Genomic DNA, 19,812 nt, shown 5'->3' on the forward strand with positions numbered 1-19,812 from the left:
CCACATAACGTCAACAAATGTTACACTTGTATATGTTTCACGAAGTGTCTCACCTTATTTTGGAGTAAACCGGTGTGGGCAGGTTTCTCCCTCGCTAGAGACTCCATTTCATGCTTGTTCCAGTCCTAACCTTGAGCACACACAATAAGCCAATATCAAAAATACCATAATACTCTTTGTTTGTCCCTCCAAAATTTTGCATGAGCATTGTTTTGATTTTCTCTTGGGACTTATAATGGTCCGAAGAGAAACTGGAAACAATGCTTATGCAAAATTTTGGAGGCACAAACAAAGAGTATTATGCTATTTTTGACGTGGCTAATTGCACATGTCATTCTCCCTTTAAAGCTAGAAAATTTGTCGTAAATAGAAACGCCAATCTGGCTGAAAGGACAATTTTTTTTTGTAGAACAGTAGAAGAGCATAGGAGACCGTTTCACAAATATTGCCAGAATGGGATAGAAGTGCAATAAGCATCATTCAAAATAAGCCTGGGTGTTATCCGAATGAATTAGTCCCTCAAAGAAAAACCCTCAAACTGAAACGGTTTTTTTTTAAGCGGAAAAAAATTTAAAGACATTTGCAGAAAGCGAAGTGGACTCCATAAGCAACAAATGGACTGTTGAAAAGATCGAACAAATCGTCACTGCAGAGAATTTGTGCTCGTGCAAAAACCCAATAGATGTGGTTTTCAGGGTAAGTAAAAAGTGGAGCAGCATATAACTTCTTTTTCTTTCTTACCTTCCGAGGAGTCCCAAGTCAGCTGCAGTGCAGATTAATGGGCGCAAAAAGTTCGATTACCCTGAAAAAATGATAAATTCGAAGTCATTAGTGAATGAAGCTGTTTCCGAAGCAATGAAAGGGCTTTAACAAAACGAGATCGCTTCTATAACGACAAGGATTGTTTAATCAAGCACACAATCCAAAAAGTACAAAAACGATGGGGTGGCTCTTGAAAACAATCCGGGTCCCAAAGACCCGTGGGGGTCAGATGTCAGTGATATTACAACATTTGAGAAACAAACGCAGCAACAAGGAACCAGCGGAAAGTTGTAAGAGCAAACGAAAAGCGAGAAATCATAGTTATGCATAACTCAAATACGTGCATGACCAATGAATATGTGATGATTGGTTTTGCTTTACCTCTGATTGGTGCAAGGACATTTTTAATAACAAAAAAAACGACGAAATATTACCCATTTTCCTACTGGGATTGGCATACTGGGAACCGAGTAATTAACCAGTCTACGAGCGTGAGAAGTACAAAACCGCAACAGAGGAAAATAATTCAAATTTGACCCTCTCCTGCACGAAATGTGCTCTAAATGTTAAACAATTATCATTCTGAGGTGAACCGCAAACTGAACGAGTTAGCTGAAACCTGGACGGAAAATACTGGCTTTCTTACCAAGCTTGCAGAGCAGACAGAGGATTTTGCCGTGCAGTTGATCGATCAAGTGAATGACAACAAGGAGTTGGTTAAAAGCGATGTGACTGAAAATGTTCACAGCCAGGCTTCGATGTTAAGTGGTTTAACTGACGACGCCATCGTCTACTCACAAAAAAAGGTTGGTGGGAAACGTCCATTTGTCCATTTGTCCAGTTACTACACGTCCTTACAAGGACGTGTAGTAACTGTCAACGGAAAACCCACCAAATCGCTCAAATTCACCATTTTCAGCCGCAGAAATGACAATACACAACAACTGAGGTTATTTTGAGCTTTAACATAGTCATTTCTCGATGTAAGTTTACTATATTAGGACTCTTCAATATTTCCTATACATTTCTTTATATTTCGAACATACAAACAGACACACTGTTTGTGTGGGCTCCCTATGATTAAAGTGCACCTAACCCCAAAATATTTTTCTCGCTAAAATAAATCTTTGCACCTGTTCGAAACGCATTGCGGCCATTTTTTCCTTTTTCTAACAAATCCTGCCATTTTTTTAGCTTCGAAAGTTGCGAAAATCCAAGCATCTATTGTTCACGACCGAGTCAGAAGGGGAGTGGGTCTATTCCTGCTTTGACGTCACAATCTACTTTGCATGCATTTTTACAAAGAGTTAATGCAATGTAAATTAGTATGTGAGGTCAAAGCGGGAATAGACCCACTCCCCTTCTGACTGGGTCGTGAACAAAAGATGCTTGGATTTTCGCAACTTTCGAAGCCTATAAAATGGCAGGATTTGTTAGAAAAAGGAAAAAATGGCCGCAATGCGTTTCGAACTGGTGCAAAGATTTATTTTAGCGAAAAAAATATTTTGGGGTTAGGTGCACTTTAAGCAACTTAAAGTGACCCTGTGATCAAAATTATCACTTCCCTTTTTCTTCAGATTTTGAAAAAGTGTGTTTGCTTAACACCTGACTGGCAAAATTTTGAGCTTCGATTTTTGTCCAAAGGCCGTTTACGTCGAGCTTGAGTTTATATTTCATTTGACGGCCCGCCATCAAAACTGACCGATTGGACCTCAGAGGAATGGATCCAGGGAAAGTGACGTCAAAGGCTTACTAACTTAAAATTTCAGCGTGTGAATGCATGTTATTATTTATGCAAAGCCCGATTTTAAAAGTCTGAAAGCCCAGAACTCCTGTGCTGCATGTTAATTCTGCGGTGTACGCACGCATTGCAGTTTTAAACTAGTGAGCCTTTGATGTCATTTCCTCCTCAATCTAGCTCTCACAAGAACTTAAAGTTACTAATGGCGGACCATTTAATAGGACAATTCCGGTTAAAATGAACAGGTGTCTTTTTGAAATCAATGCTTAAGACTTTGGTCGCTTAGTGGTTAGTAAAGATAGTTTAAGCATTGACAATAGCGACGACAACGAGAACGTCACACATTTAAGCAACAAAGGACTTTTTCCGTGTTTACATAGCCTCATCTAAACACGAGGTGGAGTTGGGAGAATTCGACACAGTTATGCAAACCCTAGACAACTGTCGATAATTCTCCCAAATCCCTGTCGAGTGTTTAGATGAGAAAGGAAAAAAGTCCCTATTGCTTTTATAAAATACTTCTCAAAAGTAAGTCGACAAATGAAGGAAAATGCTGGTCTATTGACCATTGGGAGTGCGCGTACTATCCTAATTATTGTATAACTGCATATTTTAGTTGACAAAAACAATGGTTTTGCACACCCTGCACGTGCGTTTTCCACTTTTGTCCATTTCTTTGCGTCGTCTGCAAAACAACGACCTGAAATAGCCAAATTTGAGGTTTTGTGAAGAACGTCAGCACTTTGAAGATAAATTTTCGTTTTCTCACCTAAATTAAGCGCCGTTTCGACCAGTGTAATTTTTCAGGAACTACCATGCCCTTGTCATAATAAAAGGATAAAACAGTCACGAACCTCCTAACCTCGATGTACTTCTTTTGAAAAAGTTGAATGTCTAATTTATTATATATATATATATAGGGCGAATTTCATGTAGTAAACCTTCCAAATAGAATTCTCTCTTCCTTATATTTTATATGTGGAAAACACGATACGTCCAATCAGTTTCCAGTATAGCTTTTTTCACATGTGAAAAATATACCCAATGAGCATTGAGTAGAATCACCCATTAGCCAATCAGAACATAACACTCAAATGGGTTCCGAGGCGCGCCGGTTGAGCATTTTTGTGTTTTTCGCAAAACATGGCTTCAACACGTTTTGTTCCACCTGAAACAACTTTAGAGGCTTTTATCGAGGAGCAAGCAAACAAAACCACGTTGAGTAAAAACAAAAGAGATGTTTCCTTACTCAAAGAATTTATTAGAGTGAAAGGAAAAGACGAAGAATTCGAAAACATTGAACCGAGAGAGAAACATTGAACCAACATCTTAAGCAGTACCACGTCAACTAGGAGATCCCTCGCAATTGAAGAAAGAGAAGATGTCAGTTTATCAGAAAACCAAGAATCATCTCAACAAGTATTTTCCTTACTTCGAGGTGCAAATATTCATGGAGGAACATTTAATATCTCGATAAACAGTGTAAGTCAGCAGAGTCCAAATTTGTCTATGCACAGTGATTAATCGGAATTAAAATAAATGTGAAAAAGTGTTTTCGTCGTTGTACTTTTGAATTTTTTTGCATTTAGCGTTATTCTGAATGAGGAGGTTTTTTAATACCTAAAACGTTTTCTCCTGAAGACAATTTTGCACATTTCGGAATTTTATTAATTGGATTCTTGAGGTTTCGCTACTTCGCAAACATGGTTTATAAACCTTACGTCATAAAGAAAAACTAAAAGTGCTGATTTACACGCTTTTATTCCCCTTTAATATATAATAAACAAATTAGACCATAGAAAGTGCTTTTTACGGATTTTTTTGACTCGTTGCAAAACTTTAGAAACTCACACGTTCGCTACGCTCACTTTCTATCAAGTAATCTATTTATATTTTACCGTTGCTTCTCTAGCTTTTACTTTTAATAGGCCTAATAGGATACGAGAGAGTAACAAAGGTGGCATTCATTTGGCCGAGTTAGTGAGAAGTATGGGTCTATTCCTTCAATGACGTCAAGAACCAAGTTCTTCCAAAACTGTTCTTGGGTTTCACTCACGTGATCAACAGCCATGTCTTTCAAAGGAAACAAAAGAAAACGTTTGCATAACAATAGAGTTCAATTCCTGGAGGATTGGATCGGAAGACCAAAATGGCCCTCGCTTCTTTGTTTAGGGATACCAACACGGCGGCTGTGACGTCATGTCAAATCCGAGAATAATACAAGGTAGTTCATGACGTCATCGAAGAAATAGGCCCATGCCTCTCACTGCCTCGGCCATTGGACAAATGATTGCCAGCGACTTTCTCTTACACACCTTATGAAGCAAATAATAAAGTAAATTCTAGAGACGCAAAGGTAAATATAGTTTTGAAATTTAACTTTTGTTTAAGGAGGTACTTTAAGCTTAGGTGCAAACAGAAGCTTTAAGTTCTCTAGATAGCCAACGCGGCGCTGCATGCTTCCAGGAGGCAGTGTGGCCCAGTGGTTAGGGCGTTTGCTTGGAAATCCGGAGATCCCAGGTTCCAGACTCGCTCTGACCACTCGTTGAATTTGATCCTGGTAGTCCCTGGTTCAACTTCCCAGCTGCACTTGTAAATAGTCAACTGGTTTGCCTCCGGCCAGTTAGGATTCTTAACAGTTGTTGTTGTTGTTCTGTTTTGTCGTTTCGTTGTGTTTCACTGGCCCCGAAAAGCCCCTATGGGGAGCTGTCAATTAAGTATGTATGTATGTATGTATGTATGTACTTCCATTTCGTAAACAGTCGTTGCTATTTGGACGACACTTAGAACAATTTTCACTTTTAAGCTTGTCGTTTGCAAATGAGGAAAAAAATACTTAATCTAGGACTAGATTAGCACCATATGTCACAAAGAATTTTGAAAAACACTTTTAAACTTTCAACGGTTGAATGGCTGAAGAGCACACGCACTTAACCACTACAATATCGAGTTAAGCACTCCAACCGTCGCGATTTTAAAGCATTTACATGAAGACAACCGCAACAATTAATTGAAACCAAACCGAATAAAAAGGCTTCGTTACCATCAAGAACGGCAACGACCCACCCTGAGTTGCTACTTAACTTGGATGATCTTCAACACATGCACGTTGACCACACATGTAGTTATATATGTTCGTTTATTTCTGGTAGCTGGTGGCGCACCCGTTGCTGTTCAAGAGGCTCAAGATGAGATGGTTGCTCGGGTTGCCAGAGTTTTTCAAGCGCCATCGTATTCTTCTGTTTCCTTTAATCGTGATAGAAACACTTCTGACACCAATACTACTGCCAATCATTGGGATTGCCAGCTACAGAGATCAAAAGAAGGTATTCTTGACTTTTTTCATTTAGAGAGAAATGTCCACGCTTTAATTTCTTGATTTTGATTCTTGTAGTTGACAACGATTCCCTACCCACCCTTAGTAAGACACACCGATAAGAAAAAAAATTCCATTACATTTCTCATGGATTTTTTTGGGAGTAAATCAAAGGGTTATGAACAAAAAAATGTAACCTATTTGGTTTTTGCTCTTGTTTCCACCAGATTTGGTGGATTTGCAACCAAAAGATATAAAAAAAATTTCTCTTCTAAATTTTTTTCATACCCAGCTCTCTTGGTCATTTGACAAAATTTTGCAAAAATTATGCTAATTCTGATGACTGTTAAGCTAAGGGAGGGGAGGGGGTAATAAAAGTGGGGAGGGGGTAATAAAAGAAGGTATTTTTTAAAAAATAAATTCTATCTGGATTTAGATTCAAAGGACGACTTGTGAATTATTTTTTGTTATCCATGTTACAGTGCCGACTGCGCATGATCAAGTCAAAAATGCCGGACGAAAGTGGGATAGCTTTCTCGCAACCTGAAAATTTTCCGGGGAAAGTGTTAGGTATGAGTATAGAAGAACAAAAATCCCTTTCTTAATGCCAAATAGACCACACACTTTACATGATGATCAAACTTGTGTTTTGAATAACGTTGAATCTTCCCTATGCAGGGAAATCTCTGAGAAAAAAAATGATAGAACAGCATCAACCATTGCAAGAATAATTTGTGAACTAACGTTTCGTGACGTAGCCTTTTGTCATTAGGGACATTTAACATCGCGTTTCAAAGCCGTTAGCCAGTTGCTGCAGAGGCAAAAATAGACTCTAGCGCAAGGTTCGGCATTTAGCGGGAAAAATGCGCTTTGTTGTATTATTGTTTTACTTTACATGTTTTAATTCAACCGAGCCAGCTTCCTCAAGGATGTGCAAATAATCAGCAAAAGTGCGTCCATTCAAAAGTTAAAGCATTAAAGAGCATAACTTACAGCTTTAAACGTGAGTTCCTACATAATTTTAAGATGAAAAACGCTGTGGGAAATCATTTACCGCAAGAAGGGTATCCAGCCGTCAGAATTTAAACCGCAGACCCCAAGCTTGACCGCAAGGCTATGTCACGTGACACTCAGAGGTTTTCCAAAAAATATGCGACTCTTAGGCACCCTTTACACGAACGCGGTTTCATTTGTAACCGCATCGATTTCGATGCGATTACCACTTCCGTTTACACGACACCGATCGAGACTGTTATCGAAACCGTGTCGATTTGAAACCGGTGCCAAAAGTGGAGCGTTTTCAAAACGATGCGGTTTCATCTATCGTGTAAACAGCGAAACCGCATCGCCTTGAATACGGTTACTATTTTGGTGCGAAATTTGCATTGTTCAATTGAAAATAGTGACATAAGCACGCAGTGCAGCGCTTGCTTACACCATTACGACTTGGATTTTCTGCCGAAAACGGATCCGTGTAAACACTTCCAAACCGCATCGATTTTGACGCGGTTTCAAAGTCACGAAACCGTGTCGATGTGAAACTGTATTCGTGTAAACGCTGCCTTAGTGACTTCATTTGCTGTGACGAATGGTTTTCGTTCAGTACGTCGGCTCCCAAATCTTTCTTAAGGTGATTAACCGATACCATTTGCAACGGTTTTCAATTGAGTGTCGAAAAAGAAATACCAAAGTAATTACTTCGACCAATCAGAGCAGGTTGAAACAGCGCAATGAACCAATCCAAATTCGTGGCAATTCCGTGTAACTTACTTAAATCGCGCGTGTAAATCGCGATTAGTTTTGGTTTTTTGATAAACTGGCACCTCATTTCCTAACCAGTCACTAAGCGTAGCAATAGACCATTTTACAGTTGTGGCTAGGTTACCAGGCCTAGCAATGGAAGCGAGGCTGCCGGTGACCCTGTTTTGATACAAACCTTCATGCTTTTGTAATGTTAATATGGACTAATTAGCGTTACAACAACACAATTTACATGATAAAAGCAGTGAGGTCTGTATCAATGCAAGGTCACCGGCAGCCTCACAGCCATTCATAGGCTTGGTCGCTGAGCAAACAACTGTAAAATGGCCTATTGTTGATTAATATACATACACGTCCATTATGATTGTACGTGTTTTATAACCTGAGTCTTTTTTCTTTTTTTAACAGACACATACTATGCTTATCTTCTCACTCCTTTTGTGCTCTTTGTGAAAGACAAACTGAGTCAGGTCGCTTTCATCTTGCTTCTTTGTCGTGTTTGCATGTTGAGCTCGACTGTTGAACCGAGATGGGAGGAATATTTGATATTTATCTACTTCTGTAGCATTGTCCTCAGTGAATACCAGCAATACAAAAGCTCGCGTTCCAAGTACTTCAAGTAAGCTATATGCCATTTTAAGTTTTCTAGTAGAGTAAAACCCTAAAAAATAACCTATGATTTGATTGGATTCATGATTTATTATGATTTTTATTATGATTTCATTTATCATTCTGTAGTGTCTCAGGGCTAAATACACTGCCACTTAAACACAGTCCTTTATCATTGAATAAGCACAACGGCGTTGAAAAAACTAAAGCTACAATAAATTGGTGGTCGGGAGAACTTCTTCACGAAAGTCCACCTCCATGACTACTAAATCACGCCGCCTACTAATTAATCGATTTTAAGTGCTTTACTGTGACGATGATTACAATTACTGAACTTTTTTCCCGTACAAAACATTACCATACGCCATGATGGTGTCTGCCTCATTCAAAAGAACTAAGGGATCCAGAACAGACACGTCTTTAAAGATCCTGCAACGCCTGCTGTTCTACTGCGCGGGCTGGGTGAGGATCCGGGGCTAAAGGACTGATAGCGGCTGCCAGCGGTGCCCGTACACGCTGATGTCCATAGATTGATTGCTTGAAAAGCGCATTTGAATGTGTAAATATAGAAAATGCGCTACATAAATTCATTACATTATCATTCAGTATTATCCTTATCGTTCTTCTTCTTCTTCTTCTTCTTCTTATTATTATTATTATTATTATTATTATTATTATTATCATTATTATTATTATCACTAGTATTATTGTTGTTGTTGTTTGTGTGGTTATTATTTTCTTACAAACAAAACACCACCTAGTTGCGAAAGATGATGCGCCACCAGAATCCCGTCCCAGAATCCCCGCGCGTTAACTTTTACTGATTCTGGAAATATTCTTTGCCGTCGCCTTGCTAATTCCTCGTTCCCCTAAGAAAGAAAGGCAATGGTATTTTAAATTGGACAAGTAAATGGAGGCTCCTGTCTCAATGACGGCAATATGTTCTTTCTTTTTTTTTTCTTTTTTGCGACTTTCCAGGGACATGTGGAATTACATCGACGTTTTGGTGCTGATCATTTACCTCTTCATACTCGTTATGCGACTTGTGGTTGTGATTCAAGGAGGAGAGCCCTCCAAAAATCGTTTGTTGGAAATCGCCAGCTACCTCTACGGTTTCAACACTTTGTTGTTGATTCTGCGTTTTTCCAGTTTTGTTGGGCTCAATTCAACCGTCGGTCCTCTTCAACTTGCTTTTTTTCGCATGTGTGTTGATTTGTTCATTATTCTCATCCAATTCATCTTCATCATTGCTGCATTCTCTGTGGCGATAACCAAATGCCACACTGCGGGAATGTCTTACCTTGACATTAATGGAGACTATGTGAGCAAGAATTTTCGGTAAGTATTACATTTTTATATATTTGTTTTCATTCTCACTCCTCACAAGAGGCACTAGTTATTCGTCCAAAGTTAGTATAAGAAGGCTCTACCCTGCCTCCTCTGAGCTCAAATTCCCCAATTAACTTCAAACACTCTACTGCGATTTGCAGCCTCGCTTAGCTGCAAAATTAGCTATCTGATAAACGTTCATTTACTAATACCCTAACCATGATGAGGGATCATATAGGGATCATGTCTGAGCCCCTCCAATTTATGGAACAATTTTGCAGGTCTTATCAAAACGAGGCTGGGAAAATTTAATTAAGGATGGATTTAGGAAGCTTCGTTTAGCTGTCAAGAATTTTGTTGATGAAGAACAAAATTTCTCCTTTACGTGTTTATACTACATTGATTTTCCCGCTAATTTAACTCACTCCAATGAGTTGTTTCCCGCAGCTGCAGTAATGTCATGTGAAAAGCGAGGATTTATTTTAATACTATAATAAGATGATTTCAATTCTCTCACCACGCCTGAATCATTATGGGATCCTTTTGCAAGAAGCTGTAGCTGTAGTTGTGTTAGTCCATGCTATCCGTCAATAAATAGCATTGTTGTATAGCTGAATTCTTCCCCCAACAGCGCGCGCTCAAATTACTTCGAGGTCACATGACATCTAACAACAAAACTGTTTCCCGCCAAAAGTCTCTGAGCGGGCAAAATTGCAAAATCTATGACGTCAGAGGGTAACTGCACTGTTACCCGCGAATGTTGACCGACGACTGCCGTTGCTGTTGTCGTTGCACGTTTTTCTTTTTGTGCTGTATAACTAAATTTACTAGTTTGGGTCTGTTTGACGCTTAAATGATCATTGTTTTCTTTCCTAGTCCTGATCTGCTCGCCAATGTGACAGGACTACTGATGTGGTCTTTGTTTGGCCTGACCAGTCAGTCAGATATGGTGGTAACTGATTCACCCGTCGCTACGTATGTTGTGCATGGTTTGTACTTCGCCTTCCTTATCCTGTCCGTTATCATGATGACCAATATACTGGTAGCTTTGCTGACAAAGACATTTGATAACGCCTCGGTAAGACGATGCAATAGAAATTGAAAGTTGTAGGGCAACATCAAAATCGGCATCATCATCATCATCATCATCATCGTTGTCGTCGTCGTCGTCCATATGATATCACTATTAATTATAATTATTATTTATTTATTTATTTATTCAGAATATCCACATAATACTTATATAATTTTCCATGTCTTTGTCATGCAGGAGCTTATTAAGGGGATCCTCTATCTACACTAATTCCTTGAGTCAACCCTTTCCCAATTAATTTATTTTAAGGAAGATGTTGTTCCCGCGAAAAGAATCACATTTCCCTTGACGCTGAGAAAGCACTGATTTGATTGGCCTTTGCAACAGTGGGCGTGCTGAATTTCCCAAGGGAGGCGTTCTATAAATAAATCTACTTGGGAAAGGTTGACTACTAGTCCAAGTATCGGAGATAGAGGACCCCTTAATGAACTCCTGTCATTATGCGTGAATTTTTGAGGTTTTAGTCCTTAAGGCTGATTTTCACTAGCGACGGAGTCGGAGGCGGAGTCGTAATCGGAAGGGCAGAGCGATATGATCTAGTAAAAATCAAACTGCCGGAGTGGGATGCAGGATACTGATTCCGCTTATGACTCCGTCGCTTACGATCAAGTGAAAACTGAGCTGCCGGAGTCGCACGCAGAAGCGGAAGAATTTAAACAATCACAATGTTCGATTCCAAGTATTGTGATTGGTTGTTCATAAGCGACAGGGTCACAAGCGGAGTTGGAAGAAATGGAAACGTTTTGATTCTTCCGACTCCGATTCCGTCGAGCTTATGACTCCGCGTACGACTCCGATCTTTGATTTTCACTAGGTCATAAGCGCACTTATCATATGGCCTGTACGGCCCCACGCGCCCTTTTATTGCAAAACTATTGGGAAAATGCCTGTATGAGGGCCGTACGCATTAGCGCGAACAGGGCCTTAAAAAGCCGTACTGCCCTACTAGGAACACGTGCTGCTCCGTGCGATGAAATTTTAGGAGATTTCGTCGCTTTTAAACATCCAGGTAATTTACAGCCAGAAAAGCAAAAGCAAACAACATATTAGATAAATTTTCTGTGCAGATTTTTGTTTTTTATTTTGTCCTAACTTCATCTTCTTAGTGCTCATAAATAGTGTCAAGAGCCCACATGATAAAATGCTTATTGACTGAGTTTAGGTCGGGCCGGACAGGAAAATATTTGGCTCTCGGTCATGGCGCACGGACTCGCTGCGCTGGGTCCGTACGCCATGAACTGAATTCGGCCAAATATTTTCCCGTTCGGCCCTCCCACTCAGTCAATTAGTATATATTACGACTACGACTACAACACCAACTCCGTCGCTAGTGAACGCGATGATCATGTGAAAACTACCTTATATTTCTTAAAGAAAAGCAACTATCTCTAAATGATGTGCAAGTTAGAAGCAAAAATGTCGATTCCACGTTCCGGATACATAATCTTCCTAATAAAAGGGCGAAAAAGTCACAACGTAATAAAAAGTAAATTTTTATTTCGGTGATGAAGGTTGAGCTGCGATTCAACCAAAGTATTTTTTAATTGAGTGATTTTATTTTTTGGTTTTATTACGTTCTGAGGTTTTAACCCTTTTATTAGAAAAATTATTTCTAAGTTGACAGAGCCAGTCACATATAGACTACAAGATGATAATGGTGATTTCTTTGCTTCCTTGCTCGCTCCTTTTGGTGAACGGGTAAACCGTGGTCTGGCAGTTCGGACGTTAAATTTTCTACGGTCGGACCGATTTCACCGTGTTGAAATGGAGGCAGGATTTGTCTGTGTAAATTACCAACAAATAGTTGCCTCCGATCCTGCAAGGTGGGTCTCCTATCCATTGATATGTAGAAGAGAAAAGGCAATTATTTGAGTTACTGGGTTAACAGTTATAAATGGACCATCTAATGTTATCAGTATACAACTAATAATTAAATACGGTAATTAACATGCCAAAAGAATTCTTGGGGTTTTAAGAGACGAGATTAATACTTGGCCAGCTTGGATTCAAAAGATAATAAACTATATAAGCTTATAGGAGGCAGTGTGGCCCAGTGGTTAGGGCGCTTGCCTTGAGATCCGGAGATCCCGGGTTCAAGACCCGCTCTGACCATTCGCTGAATTTGTTCCTGGTAGTCCCTGGTTCAACTTCCCAGCTGCACTTGTAAATAGCGAACTGCTTTGCCTCCGGCCAGTTGGGATTCTTAACAGTTGTTGTTGTTGTGTTCTGTTGTTTCGTTGATTCATTGGCCCTGAAAAGCCCCTATGGGGAGCGGTCAATTAAGTATGTATGTATGTATGTATGTATGTATGCCAATTTGTCAATAGAAAGCGTTTAGCTGTACCCAAATAGACTTGAAAGAACCTATTTAAGATGTAGACATCTCTCCAGTTTGAGACCTTGATTGTTTAATAATAATAAGAGAGATATTAGGCACCAAGAACTGACAATCTTTTTCCCAGTTCCAACAAAAGCATCAATGGACCCGTCCATTCTAAAGACGCTTTTTAAAACCTAAATTGCACAAAGATTACAGAGTGAATTGGGCGCATTTGTTTATAACAGCAATTTCAATAATCAGTGCGGGTGCGGATTTCTTGGAGAATTAATACGAAAACGACGAGCTTATGCAAACCCCACGCAATCAACAAACTGCTCGCGGGATTGATTCCGAAAACAATGGCCCCCATTAAATCGAATGTACAACAGAAAGAATGAACGAGTCCCACACTAATCCAGTGAAATTACAGATCCGATTCCAAAGAGTTGCATACATGGTATCAGTTACACCTGTCTTGTTTAAATACTTTGTCTTGCAGAACAACTCAGAGATAGAATGGAAATTTGCAAGAGCGATTCTTGAGAACCAGTACAGGAACTTGCACCCAATTGTGGTGCCCTTCAACTTGATTACAGTGCCTGGCCTTTATTTCCTTTTGAGGGGAGGAGACGATCCGCGTATCTTGGTAAAATGAAACCAATTTTTTATCATTAACTTTTGAAACTAAGTTTAATAATAAGTTTCTTGTAACACCTTGCGTACACCCTCTAGACAGATTTTGTGAAGTATGTAATTAAATGATCGGAGATTTCTATCCCGAACAAACATCATATTATTTAAACATGATTGCGCCAAAATCAGGTTCAGCGTTCCCCTCCATTTGCGTATTTAAAAGTGCTTTTACGATCTAAAGTTCTCTTTCTTTCCTACAAACATGACCAGCCAAACGTTTGAGCTCGAACTTCGATCCAAAGGAGCCAGTCTGGGATTTCTCTTTCTCCATCCAAACGTACAGGAAGACCCCGAGGCAGGTTAAACATTATTATACTAGTGGGAACTTCTTGGGAAAGCTCAGTAGAGCGATTCGAGAAATTCACGTGGTCTTTTATGAGCACGAGACAAAGAAGTCGTCAATTTCTGCCCTGGGATAGTGTTTGGTCCGAAGGATGATATCGGCCAAATAACGCCTCCAAAAGTAGTTCCAACTGTTGCGATGGGACCGAAAGGAAACGAACCGTTTCATTTGACTAATATAACCGAAATTTCACAAATTATGACTAGATGTCAACACCCCATGCCATAACCGCGGGAAACGATCGTTAGGTGTCTCTCTCATTCACTCTGTATACGTACGTAAGCCATATTTTTCTTCCTTGTGTTTTGTTTCTTACCACGCTACTGCAGGAACAAAAGGAGCGTCTAAAACTCTACAACAGCTATTACGAAGAATACTTGTTTCCAAGTATTGTTAAGCGCTACAAGACGAAATTTGGTGCAGGATTTCCTCTTTCAGGTACGAACCATTTTTAACCACAAATGGGTACAAGAAGAAAAATGTTCAATGCATTTGCATTCTCATTAGTCTCAGAACCCGCACAACAAGGCAAGAACCATGATATAAACCAATATTGATTTAGCTTTCAACTGCGGGGCTCTCATCCAACACGATATGTCCAGAGATGAAGGAGGCCATTTCCGAGTTGCTGTTTGCCTCTGGTTCAAAACGAGTCTTGGTGCTAAACCATTCTAAAGATAATGAATGAAGGGGATAGTTTCTAAAGAAACTGTGGTGCTGCGTCGGTGGGGAAGTAGTATACAAAAATTTGGTTTTGGGTGGACAATGTAAATTTGCCACCGTACAGAGATTCTAAAAGCTGACGTTTCGAGCGTTAGCCCTTCGTCCTCGGTTAGGATACGATGATAGAAACTTGGCAATGATCACATCAGTGTAGATTGATCAATAAATCCCTGCTGAGTACTAACGATTAAAAAACGGATGGAAAACTAGATACCAAAGCAAATATATTAATAGAATCAGACGAGCAAAACTTAAACTGTGGCCAATTTACATTGTCAACTCCGTTGACAAAACCAAATTTTTGCATTCTAATGATAATGAGTTTGATTTGCATGAAAATACACCACTCATTTCCACTAACCCTGGTTGTGCACCAAGACTCGCTTTGAAACCGAGGCAAACAGCAACTCGGAAATGGGCTATTCGCGTCATGAAGTGTCCCCTTAATTCTCTTCTCCTCATCTTCTTCATTACTCAGGTCTGGGAATGCAGACAATTAAGGTCATCACGTGTCTCTCGATCTCCGCTCCCCAATACACCTTATTCCAAAATGGCCGCTGATTTATGCGGATACAAATTGGCCCTTGTTGCCTCGTTCAAGATAAAATATTCTTTTGAATTTTAAGCTTAAGAACGAGGCATCAAGGGCTTATTTGAATAAAAACAAAAGAATATTTAAATGGCGGCCATTTTGGAATAAGGTGTATAAAACATAAACAACTGCATTTACCTAATCTCGTACCCAGATCTCTCACTGTCCAGAGACAAAGTGAGATCTGCGTACGAGATTAGCATTTACCCTCACCAACAAATAACGCTATAACCCTTACTGAGATTTACTTGGTGCAAACTGCCTCATTATAAAAACCTGTTTTTTGCCTGTCTTTATGAGTTCCCTGATATTTATATTTCAGCTGAAGAAAAGATCGATCTAGTGATTGAGAAGTTGCAAGTCTTGATTACTGGCGAAACTGGGGAAAGCAGGTAGATAAGCGTTTGTTTTTTATTTCAAAGCTTTGGTTTCCTTGGAAATAGACCCTTCTCCAAAATGGCGGCCGAAAATTCAAATAAGTTAAAATTAAAGACGTATACCAGCACTAGAAATAACACTTTAATTTAGTAACCTTGCAAAGTTTCGGCTTATCATGTGTAATATCAGCTGAGAAAATGTAAGACGTTTGCATCACTGGGGGTATGGCGTATACCCCCAGTAATATAAACGTCTGCAAATTTGTCAAATTTCAACTTACATTTACTCAGGTGATTTAATACTTAATACGCTGAAACTTTGGAGGGTTACTAAGGTAAAGGTGCTCTTTCTATTTCTACTATCAATTTTTCATTTAGTTCGATTTTAACTCATTTCAATCCGTAGCCGCCATTTTGGAGAAGGGTCTATTTAGTTGAGGTTTGAAAGAGCAAAATTAGTCAAGTGATAATATCTTTTTTAAAAATTTGTCTTAAAACGATCAATTACACCCACAGTCCCAATTTAAACAAAAGTTGAAAAATATATTCTTGAACTTTTGCACGTCGTAGCGAGGTCGGAAAGCATGAAATCAGCGTAACAGTGGTTGAGATAATCAAGTGAATATTTTATTTAGCAACCATTTTGAAAGAAGTCTTTGACAGGGCCTGAGTGAAAAAAAAATGAAACGAATTAGAAAAACTACAACTAAAAATTACCGGTACCATACACCTTATTTCAAAACGGCTACCATTTTAGTATTCTTTTGTTCGCTTGCAAATTAGCCCTTGTTGCCTCGTTCAAGGTGAAATATTCTTTTGAAATTTCAGCTTAAGAACGAGGCAACAAGGGCTAATTTGCAAGGAAACAAAAGAATAGTAAAATGACGTCCATTTTGGAATAAGGTGCATGAGTAAGCGGAGTGCTACCGGGAGGTAGCAAAAAAGATCACATGCCATGCGCAACAACGCTGCCCTTGATACTGTGGGCACAATGCTGACAGCCAGAAATCCAGAAATCCGCGCATCTCAAGTGATTAGAATATTTTTTTCCAACTCTATATTAAAAAATAACATAATTTTTAATTAGTTATAGCTAAACCCCGTTAATTCATGGCTGCTAGGTTTTGCATTTAGAATTGCCTTGTTTTTCGATTCTTGATATTTGTTTTTACAGGAACAAACGGGCCATGATACCTCCCTTTGAATAACGCTCAACTATCATCGGAAGTAATGCGGAAAATGTAATCATGGATCTCAATTCAACTGAGTTTATCGTAGCTATATAGTCATGTTGCAATAAAAAGCAGCTTAAAGTGTTACTATGCATGAATAAAAAAATCACTTCCTTTTTTTCTTCAGATTATGAATGCGTGATTGCTTAATAACCTCCACTGGAAAAATGTTGAGATTTGATTTTTAGCCAAAGGCTATTTTACATCGATTGTAAGTTTTGGATTTCACGGTCAGCCATTAATTACGTTCAAAACTGACCGATTAGACCTCAGAGGGTTGGATCTAGGGAAAAGTGACGTCATTTACTCACTGGTCTGAAATTAAAGCATGCAAACCCTTAAGCTATTTTTAAACGAGGTTGTGAATTAATTGGAATCACATGATTGGCTGAAAAGGTCTGGTTTCGCGAAAAGATTAATCTACACCTACTGTAGCTCAATCTGTAAAAAGCGATGACACCATTATTTTTCAATTTTCGGAGAGTACGCACGAGGATCCGTAGTCAACGACAGTCAGAATAGCAGTGCCCGGGGACGAGAATAAATTGAGGCTTACCTACTTCAGCTTTCTGTGATCCTTTTAGCATTCGACAAAGTCTACTTGACTTGTAATGGTCTTTTATATGTACCTCCATAAATCACGAGACTTTAATCGTGAGAAAAATCAGGTTTAAGCCGTCAGCTTTTATTGCCGGTCAAGACTAGGCCATTCTTGTTGTTTAATTAAACAAGGGTTGTGATTATAGATTATTGAAGGCTCGCAGCCACACTATTCGGGACCGTGTGGGGCCTGGGCTCCATATATATGCGTTCCAACACTGGATCCGTTCACCGTGATTATTTGTTGGCTGGTTGGAGATGATTTTGGGAAGATGCAGTAAGTAGGATCAGCGGCATTAACTGGTGGTCCTCTTGCTTTCGTGGCATCGTCCTTTTGCAGTTTTTTTCAACAGATTTCGTGTCAAGCGCAATTTTATTAATTAATTTTATTAAAAGTATTCATCAAGGTCACGAATGGTTTAGTGACCTCTTTACTCCGAACTTTCCATGTTTAGCCACATTCCACATCCTCGTACGTTCGATAGACGTTCTTTACGTAACTGCATCGTCTTCATGGCATCTCGGCTTCCAACCGCCAAAGTTCTCCCAACGAACTCACTTCATGATCATAATCAATGATTACTCCTAGATTTATGTCTCATAAAGTGATTAATGATTAGGATCCCGTTAAATATCAGTATTCCGATTGAATAAAAGCCGATTACGTTACATGTGGCGTGCACGAAAGTCTGGTGTCCCCCATCCAGATACCAACCCCGCCCGACAGGAATTACAATTAACTTCGGTGAACTTTTTGTCGTGAAATGAGAGGGACCCCTCGCAGCTTCTCAGCTATTTGCTAATAGTAAGTACTACCTCAGTTAGATTACGAATTTTTTTTTCTTGGCTGTAAAAAAAGGTGTAATCTCGTTTTTAATTGTCCACGAAAAGTGGACTGCTAGCATAATCGGCATATTTTTATTTATTTTTTGAAGGGAACGTTACCAGAGTCACGACTTGCTTGATCAGTTGGTCGGGGGTCGATTATTTTCAAGTTCTGTCCATGGTTTAGTCTATTTTCATTCGTCTTAGGGGTTTTATTGTTGAGGGGGAGCCGGGGAAGATCGTTAGTCGTTTAGAGGACTGGACATCCCTGAAGTAAAAACTGCGTGGGTCTCAGTTCCCGCTGTGTCAGAACATATCAAATGTCATACTAACATCACACACATTAAAGCACCTCTGCTAGTCTGGAATGAAGTGCAGTAGTTGTGTTTTATCAGAGCGTGTAACTCAAGATAAAGATATCATGTTAACAACAATAAATATAATTTTGGACTGTATACTTTGACTACTTTAGGAAAAAAATAGCATAATTTTGCAATTGAGCATAATTTGGGAAAAATTGGGCATGGCCAGAAGCGTAATACTCGGTTACTTTTACTAGCACAATCGCTGTTTTGGCCCAAAGGTCTGAAAGCTCCTTACTCTCCTTACTCTCTCCAAGACCGAATATTTGGTCCAATGTACAGAAATTTTATATTTTTAGTCCAATGTTGTTCTTGATGATAGACGATAAATTATTTCCGTGTTACTGGTTGATGGGAAGGAAACTTAGCGAATAATGTCGAATGCGTCCACCCTCTCTCGCTACAACCCTTCCCACCCATCCCTATCCTCTCTTATTGACTGATCCGCGATGAGATTTATTTCCGCCCTTTGGTCATCCCCATGCTCAGAATTGGCGATCCGTTACACATGCGTCTCTAGCAAACATAGAGACATATGATCGGAGTGCTTGGCCTTGTTGGACTTGCTTTATTACTGTATATCGTTCTTCACTGGCGGCGTAATCATAAACGTACTATTAACAGTCAGTGCTATATGAAAAACTCAGAAGAACGTTCAAGGTAAGCGCAAGATCTAGAGGTAAGAGACAAATACTCTTGATTTGGGACGTTTCTTTGATACGTAGGATCTTTTATATGATAGCAGTCATGTTTCTCTAAATATTCATCATAAAAAGTTAAATTATGAACGGTATCAGATCAGTACCCTGGATCAATGTGCTGTATTTAAATATGAGCAGCCTTAAATTTCTTATTTTACTCGTCTGGGATTTGGGGGTGGAAGCGGAATAATAGGGCCGTTTATACGAGAGAAAATAAGCCGCGAAAGGAACTATTTATACGAGTATAAACTCCCAGGAGAGGATAAGACGCGGCTTGAGAAAGCCGTGAACGTAGATTTTGTACCATTTATACGGGTTGTTCGCGGCTTACGTAAGCGGCGGCCAGAGTTAGCCGCGGCTTATTTTCTCTCCTATAAACGGCCCTAATGAGATCTAAGTTATTTATTATTCCTTCAATTTTTTCCCGAGTTAT

The 19,812-nt window shown here is 39.4% G+C and overlaps 1 protein-coding gene across 3 annotated transcripts in view; it reads left to right on the forward strand.

The window, feature by feature from the left end:
• LOC138008090 (short transient receptor potential channel 4-like) overlaps window positions 1-19,812 on the forward strand; it is a 72,028-nt gene that overhangs the window by 12,804 nt on the left and 39,412 nt on the right. The window contains exons 4-14 of one of the 3 annotated variants that reach the window (XM_068855290.1): window positions 560-696; window positions 1,350-1,568; window positions 5,656-5,829; window positions 6,302-6,389; window positions 7,989-8,199; window positions 9,168-9,527; window positions 10,395-10,596; window positions 13,431-13,577; window positions 14,297-14,405; window positions 15,605-15,674; window positions 16,834-17,754. In XM_068855290.1, coding sequence (XP_068711391.1) covers window positions 560-696; window positions 1,350-1,568; window positions 5,656-5,829; window positions 6,302-6,389; window positions 7,989-8,199; window positions 9,168-9,527; window positions 10,395-10,596; window positions 13,431-13,577; window positions 14,297-14,405; window positions 15,605-15,674; window positions 16,834-16,867 — 1,751 coding nt within the window. In that variant the 3' untranslated portion in view covers window positions 16,868-17,754. Of the gene's footprint in view, window positions 1-559; window positions 697-1,349; window positions 1,569-5,655; window positions 5,830-6,301; window positions 6,390-7,988; window positions 8,200-9,167; window positions 9,528-10,394; window positions 10,597-13,430; window positions 13,578-14,296; window positions 14,406-15,604; window positions 15,675-16,833; window positions 17,756-19,812 lie in introns of those variants that run through there. The other 2 variants (XM_068855292.1, XM_068855291.1) reach the window with 2 other exon arrangements.

This window comes from Montipora foliosa, chromosome 6 (assembly GCF_036669935.1).
Source record: "Montipora foliosa isolate CH-2021 chromosome 6, ASM3666993v2, whole genome shotgun sequence".
In the NCBI taxonomy this organism is placed as follows: domain Eukaryota; kingdom Metazoa; phylum Cnidaria; class Anthozoa; order Scleractinia; family Acroporidae; genus Montipora; species Montipora foliosa.